The 8,581-nt window shown below is 28.4% G+C and overlaps 1 protein-coding gene across 1 annotated transcript; it reads left to right on the top strand.

Moving 5' to 3' along the window:
* LOC109336649 (auxin-induced protein 22B-like) lies at positions 1,385 to 3,045 on the top strand. Its single transcript, XM_019573375.1, has 4 exons — positions 1,385 to 1,796; positions 1,955 to 2,151; positions 2,276 to 2,375; positions 2,497 to 3,045. The coding sequence occupies exons 1-4, from the start codon at positions 1,591 to 1,593 to the stop codon at positions 2,570 to 2,572; spliced, it is 579 nt and encodes a 192-aa protein (XP_019428920.1). The 5' UTR covers positions 1,385 to 1,590; the 3' UTR covers positions 2,573 to 3,045.

Below are 8,581 nucleotides of genomic sequence, written 5' to 3'. Positions count from 1 at the left end.
TAGGGTCATAAGTTTTCTCAAAATCCACCTTCAGCAGAAGACACCCATCTTTATTCCTCATGCCGAGTGAATTGTTTCATTAACCACCACAATTGCATCAAGAATATACCTGTCTTGGATAAAGGCCGACCGAGAAGAACTAATAATAGAACTCATCATCCCTTTCAGTTACTTGCCATAATTTTCGCCAAAATCTTGTATAGCGAGCCAATTAGAGATATAGGTCGGAAATCCTGGATCTTAGTAGGACAATTAATCTTAGGGATCAAAGCTATGAAGGAAATATTTAGACCCCTAGGAAGCTTTCCAGAACGCTAAAATTCCCCCCAAAAAGAATAATATATTTTTTAATTCCCCACAATTTGGTTTCATTTTATTTTTAAAATTGGTTGCGGTATTGTTCTGAGTCAGTTTGAATATGAATACCCCCATCAAGCAATTCCATTTTTCCAAATTTTTTACTTAACTGGATTTGATAAAGACTCTTTATCTGATTAAAACAATAAATCAGGCCACTGATTTATAAGTCCAACTGAATGACCCATCCCCAGCAGCATCTAACATCTTGATTTATTTATTTTTATTTTGAATTTATTGTTTGCCTTTTTATTTTATTTTACTAGTTGAGAAGGTGCTCCTTATTACAACCATGTTCACATGTGAAAATGAGTCCCCACAAGGCACTAAGCAATTAAAAAAATGTGACCCACATGTCCATGCCTTACCCATGACCAACTCTGACTCTAAGTTGTAGGACCCTCCCTTCACATGGCCATGTTTCCTGATTTAACTCCCAAACCGCATCTTCACCCTCCAAAAAGTCTTTTCTAATCTCAATTATGCTGTTTCTCTCCTATTATTTTATGAGAAAAAGATATGTTAGAGTTTTTACAATATTATTATACTATTTACTATCATTTTTAATTATTATTGACTCCTCAAAAAAAGCAATATAAATGAAATGTAAACAATTATTTAGTGTATATAAATATTTACATTTCATTATATAGATATTTCACCTTATTTTATATCTATACACTTATAACTTTTATATTACTCAATTATAGATAACTTCATCTTACTTTTGACATATCTCAAGTCTAATAATTGTATAAATAAATATGAAATACATATTACATTAAATTAAATAATAGTGTTCTTATATAAGATAATGTATATCTAACTTTTATTTTCTATAACTATAATGGAGAGGATGAATGAGACTTTGTCCCAACCTTGTCTTCCAAATGTGGGGACACCTTTCTTTAAAGTTGCTGCTAATGCTACCGACACCTTAGCTTATCTTTGTCCATAATTTATGCATCCAAACAAAGAATGGGACCAAAGTAATAAATGCATTTCTTACAACTCATACATGATACATGTTAATACCATACACCTCCTTTATCTTCATATATCCCTATAAAACAAACCATATTATTTGTAACACCCTCACAATTTCATCACATATCATCTTGAAAAGTATTAACTTCTCACAAAAATAGAAGAGACTCCTCTCCATAGAAGCATAAGAAATTTAGAACTTGTTGTTTATACAATTGGTTTTTGGATATACAGCACTGAGTAAAGATGGAAAGCAAAGTGGTATATGAGAATGATCTTAACCTCAAGGCAACAGAACTTAGATTGGGGCTGCCAGGGACAGAAGAGAATGAAGAAAAAACAAAGTCTAGTGTTAGAACCAACAAAAGGCCATTGATTGAAACTTCTGAGGAGTGTGGTTCAAAGGGATCTAATGTTCAACATGTGAACAATGATGTAGCCCCTCCTTCTAAGTAAGTTTCAATAACAGATTTTAATATTATTAACACTTAATAGCCTTTCTCTCATGTGGTTGATGATATTATGCATGAAACTTATTTTATGTTTGTTTCTTGATCTTAAAATTTTAGGGTACTTAACTAATTCATTGAACATGTTTTTGACATATCAGGGCAAAGATAGTGGGGTGGCCACCAATCAGATCTTACAGGAAAAACAGCATTCAAGAGGCTGAATCTGAGGGTGCTGGGATCTATGTGAAAGTGAGCATGGATGGAGCACCTTACCTAAGAAAGATAGATTTGAGGGTTTATGGAAGCTACCCACAACTCCTCAAAGCTCTAGAAAACATGTTCAAGTTAACAATAGGTGAGAGTGAGAACTTAAAAAGAGATGTGTAACTTTTTTTTTTTGCTACCCTTTTGATGAAAGTCATAAAACTATATAACCCTATATTTGTTATTCTGAAAATTACCTTGGTTTTGGTTTTCAGGTGAATACTCAGAAAAAGAAGGTTATAAGGGATCTGATTTTGCACCTACATATGAAGACAAGGATGGTGATTTGATGCTAGTTGGAGATGTTCCATGGGAGTAAGTTCTCTCTCTCTCTCTTTCTTGTTCTCACTGCTTTTCTTTTATGTCAATTATTTTCACCATTACCTATAAATAGATCTCAAGCTAATAAAACTATATATATATACTTTTTTTGCAGTATGTTTGTGACTTCATGCAAAAGGCTAAGAATCATGAAAGGATCAGAAGCAAGAGGTTTGGGTTGTGGTGTATGAAAAAAAACTAAATTAATATGAGCATCATGCAAAAGATCGAGGAGAGGATAAAGTGTTTTGGTGTGAAGGAAGAACATGGTTTCAGCTTGGGTTCTCGGCAACTATATGGAGATGTACTCTAATCAAATGGAAGGAGAAAGAGGAAGATACAGTGCAGTTTCTTTCCTCAAGTTTGGCAACATTTGTGGTTATTGTAGCATCTATAAGGTGGGATGCTATGCTAAGTATGAAATTATTTTCAATGATCCTTATAGGTTTTGAAATGATAAATCTCATGTAGAGATTTTTGTTTCAAATGAACAGTATATATTATGTTTACAAGGGAGAGAATTGAGGAAGATGTATGTTCTCTTCAAAAAATATCATTCAAGCTTTTTGTTTTGTATTGATGAGACGAGAATACAGTGTAATAGACCAAGTATTCGTATGTGTATAAATTTGATGTTATTGAATGGAAACGAAGTTAACTATCATAGTATCATATGTTATTTTTATTTCTAATGGCTTCTAAGGTCTCATTCATAGTCCTAAATACACTCTTTGTTAAGTTGAAGACAAAATGAATTGAAATTTAGAATATTAGATGAGTACTGTTCTGGAATCACACCTCTCACATAATGAATTATTTTCTGTCATATATTAGATCTCCATCAAGTGGTTACAGTTTAATGTTATCAAGACCATTCTAAAAATATATAAATAATATTCAAAGCAAGATAAAATGGAATTGTGGTTTGTGGCATGCTTTAATCTAATAATTGACCTGTAAGTCTCTTTATTCAATATTGAATAGTTTAATACTATGTTTATATTTTGAAATATGAACAAGAATTCTCTCTGGTTAATAGAGAGACAAGTAGTTATTTTTACTCATATTTTCAATGGTAAAAATGTAATTTTATAGTAAACAAAAGGATAAAAATGTTATTACATATGACGTTTTGTGTTATTGTGTGACACTTGCCTCTCCATTAATGAAAATGATCTTACTTAAGATACATATAGTATCAAAAATATTGAAAGGTCCAAAATTTTCATTATTTTTTAATTAAATAAATTAAAATGTATAAAAATATGTCTTCCTCACCTTCCATAGAGGAGTTCATTTCCTTTTCTTCATATTTTTTTTATATTATATTTTTATATAAAGGGATAGCAAAATTAATGTCTAACTTCAACTCTAAGTGAGAGAAAAGTACTATTTAAAAGATATAAAATTGTTTTTGAGTTGAAGGTTTTGAATCCTTATTGAATTAAAGATTTTAATTCTTATTGTTGCATCATATAATATCCCTACTTAACTTAAACATGATTAACTTAAACATGATTGTCTCTTATAAAAAATAATTTTGTTGGTAGGTCAAAAATCTGTCTCTAATAACTTCATAATGTTTATTATAATTCACGACATAAAATTGAATTTTTTACAACCCAAAAGAAAGTGAATATCTCAAAGCAAACATATTCCCACATAAATAAATTCTAATATATGGATTAAACAGTAATTAGATTATACAGACAGTCAAGTACTCAAATAATTTATAATTTATTTTCCATATAGCTAATCCAAAAAAGCTTATCATTTTATATATGTGATTCTCAATAAAAATCCGAAAGACCACCATGTTTGGTGACCCTCGGAAATGTCCTTATTTTAGTACAAGTGGGTCTCCTTTTCATCCATTCCACTTGCACATAGTCTTACTTATCCTAGCAACAATTGAATTCTCACCCAAAATACCTAATGGAGGAATCTTCTTTAATCTTTAGTATATATATATATATATATATATATATATAGATATATTATTTAGATATGTTGCAGTGAGGATAAGAAAGAAAAGTTAATGATAAAATATTCTTCAGAAAATTGATCTGATAATATATACAGAAAATTAAAGATATGGACAAACAATTTAGACAGGACCAGCCTTTAGATTTGTACTTGCAGATTTAATAACAAATATGATGTTACTAACAGTACAGTAAGAAGAATAGTGTGTTTAAAGAAAACATGTTAGTCTATAGATATGATAGGAAATAAATTAATATATTAGAGAATAAAGCTACCATATTTTACACATTTAACACATGTTAAATTGTTTTATGATATGTATTTATTAGTTTGTTAGCTAGTTAGTTTACATTAAATAAAATTTGTCATGTCTTGATCAATAATAAGAAATATTCAGAAATTTCATTTTATGATAACATTTTCGCTATAGAATTGGTGAACAGAAGAAATAAAATTAAAAAAAAAAAACTTATTTTTAATATTATATTTTCTCTGAAGGAATCTTCATAGTGCTGAACGCACAAAAGTATCGTGAACAAGCATGGTAAACATATTGCAGAAGACAAGACTTACACATTGCAAATGTTTTTGCAGTGAAATAATGAAAGAGCATAAACAAGTCGATTATTCAAATTTCACATTAAAGTCATAGATCAAACAGTGCCAAAAGCTTTTGTTAGTTTGGAAATACAATTGAAAATTTTGAAGATGTCTTCTAGGACCACTTATGCTGTTTTAATGATATTAATTAATGGAGCCCAAACTATATATTTAAAGTGTATTATTTATCTACTGTCCGTATAAAATTTTATACACAATAATTATATTTAATTTCTTTAAAGAATTAATAATAATTAAATATGAATAATAGAATATGAATAATAATTAAATATAGATAGTGTAATAATAATTTATAAAACTCATAGTATACACATTTTTTTTTGGCTATCTTTAATTAGAATTTAGAAACCGCATAAGGTCACAACAATTATACAATGTGGAGTAATATGCAGTTCACTTCATTAGCCTAGTTTAATTTGCAATGCATCGATATAATAATAAAACATTAATGGTGTGGCGGCACTTTTATAAAGTCATGCAGGTTTCTGGAAAATATTCATTGATAAAGCTGAAGACAAAATGAATTGTTTTTTTATCAACTATATTATTGTCATCACTATTGTAGAGAGAAAGAAATAATAGTAAAGTATAGATAATAATTGAGAATGAACTAATCGGAAAACTAATATTATTTTGTTAAAAAAATGATTTACATGGTTTATATGTTGACCTTTTTACTATATGTTCTAGGACAACACATATAAAGGAATAAAGTGAGTAATGCTTAATAATATGTGTTTGACATGTTTTACTGTATGTTCTTTGAATTTTTTTAATATTGTAGTATATGATACATTTTAAGAAATCCAAAATAGATAAGGTTGCATGCAAATTGATATTTTAAATTTAAATGCATCAATTTTTAATATAAACTTTATTGTTGTTATTTTTTTATTTTCCTAAGAAATACACATTAGGAAGAGAAAAAAACCCAATTACATTTTAGGGTTAAAGTATGGAACCTATTCCAATTAGTGGTAAGAAGTTGAAGTAACTATTGGTGCTGTTGGTTTCTAATTAAGACTAAACTACACAAATGTAATGTTCAATGACTTTTCTTTTTTATGTGAGCTATATGAATTTTGGGCATAATGAAATGTTACGCATCTGTATATTATTCATTTTCTATCATTAGCCAAATAAACATAGAGGAGCAACATAAGAATAAAACTATTACTTTTTTTCATATTTTCTTAAAGATAAAAATAAATATCTATCAAAACCAAATAGTATTACTACTTTTTATTTGTAAATATACTTCATTTTTTGGAAGAATATTGGAAGTAATATTTTATTAATGTTAACAGTGAATATATTTATTCTCTCCTCTTACAAACAACATTGCTAATGCTAGTGCAATGTTTTTTTATAAGAGTTTTAGCATTACTCTTCTGAGAATATGTCTACCCATCATTCAGACATTAATAGCTACAAATTTTTATTTATTTTCTGAAAAAATCTTATCGATCGTTGAGAAAATCTATTCACCTTAGTAAACATGTATTTTGACCAATAAAAAATCGTTGGCATTACATGAAGGTGCATCACTGTCAGACACTGTCTATATGTTTGTATACTTTCATCACTTCATAAGATGCACGTAAAGTTATCTCTATATCAGTCTAGGCACATTGCTTCTTTTCATAAAAAGTTTTGAGCAATTAATGGCAAAAGTCACTATACATTCATAACTTTACTTAGTTTTATGGCAAGTTCAATTCACACCATATATTCGACTTAGCCATTGGTTTTGGAAGGAATATAATTTAATGAGAAAATGATATATGCTCACAATGTATGAGTTATATATATTGTCATTACATTATCTATCATTCATATTTAATCATTATTGACTCTTCATAAAAAATAATTTAAATGAATAAATGATAGATGAAATAATAACTGTGCAAATCTTTATATTGACAGTACATAAATATTATAGTGTAATTTAATTATTCTAGTGCATGGTAGCCAGATTAAATAACACATAGGTATCCAAGGTGACAATATTAAATAATTATGAACGTAACTAAGAAGTTTAGATCCCTCATCTCGGCAAAGTTTAAGGAAAGGTTAATGTGATGAAAAAAGATTAGTATAAAATAATATGAAATATTTGAATAATGTTTTACTGACAGAGTTGAAATTGTCCTTACTCAATTGTATTTTATAGCAGGGAACAATACTGAGGGCTGTAAATGTGCACTAAGTATAATAAAAATTATTGCAGACTTTTGAAGAGTGATGTTTGAAAATGGAGTTCAGAAAAGAACATATGCTCCTAATTTCATGTGGTGCAACAGAACTAGATGTCACATGCTATTGAGAACCGATCAATGATAAACAACTATACCTACGAAATGCAAGAAATATTATGCAATAACTCTTGAAAAAATATAGAGTTAATGGTTAAGATTGTTGGATTAATTGTGAATCTGTACAAAATAAAAATCTTGATGCAAATATAAAGATCAACTAGTTGGTAGCAGGTTCAATGTACAGATTTTTTTATAATTAAAAGTTAATATACTATTGTTCATTAATGAAAATTATTGTGCTGGTTAAGATTGTACTTTTAAGAAAATTTATTAAGATTTTTTATTGGTGAAGAGAATTTATAAAGTTTAAGTTAATCAAATAATGTCATGCACGTATATTATGTTAATAAATATTCATTATCACAATTATAGGAAATAGGCAATGTATTCATTGTTGTAATTGAATTACAAGAAGTAGCAGTACATGAATACTCACAATACTTTAACATCTATGAGCAATACAATGAGTGCAAGCCTTCATTTTGCCACTTTCCAAAGAAATCAACCATTTAATTAAATATCTACCTTTATAACAAAAACGGTTTCAATAACAAAACCCTAAACGAATAAAAGTTATGAGTAAACTTGTGAAAATCATTCGTATAATATTGAAACATCTCTTGGTTGACACAAATATGTCATGAACTTCATGTGCCCTTTGTCTCAACCAACAACAACAATCATATTAGAAAGAGTCCTTCATCAACACCAATGAAAATGATTAATGACTTCTACTTGTGTTGTGATATAGAGATCGATGTCTTGAAAGTGATTTTCTAAGAGATTTCCCCAAAATTAACACAAATTATTCTTAAACTTATGCATTAAAAGCCAAAAATGTGGAGTTCATCATACAAATTAAATTGCATAAACATCTCTTAATTCCTTATATTATCTACCTTTTCCATCGTATATGCTCTCTATTGTCGAGTAGCAAATAAATATATAGTACTAACAAATCCCAAACTATTGCCAGCAGAGGTCGAAGAAATCAATGATTATAATGGTAACCAAATGAAATTATTAAGCCAGTGACAAATGCTATAGAAAATAATTAAAAATGAGATCTAGCTAGATAATTATGAAAACTTTGATTAAATTGGAAACTTAGAGTCTATATAAAATGGGAATATATCTATTATCCCACAAATTGTATAACTTTGTTCTATGAGCTGTGATTGATTAAAAAAATGTACTAAAATTTAAGTATAATTATTAAATATTTTTTTAACCAATCAGTCACATAAAATGACCCATTGTAGGACAGAATTATAG

Source organism: Lupinus angustifolius, chromosome LG20 (assembly GCF_001865875.1).
Source record: "Lupinus angustifolius cultivar Tanjil chromosome LG20, LupAngTanjil_v1.0, whole genome shotgun sequence".
Classification (NCBI taxonomy): Eukaryota; Viridiplantae; Streptophyta; class Magnoliopsida; order Fabales; family Fabaceae; genus Lupinus; species Lupinus angustifolius.
Note: the sequence above shows the minus strand (reverse complement) of the source record. Positions and strands in the feature narration are given on the sequence as shown.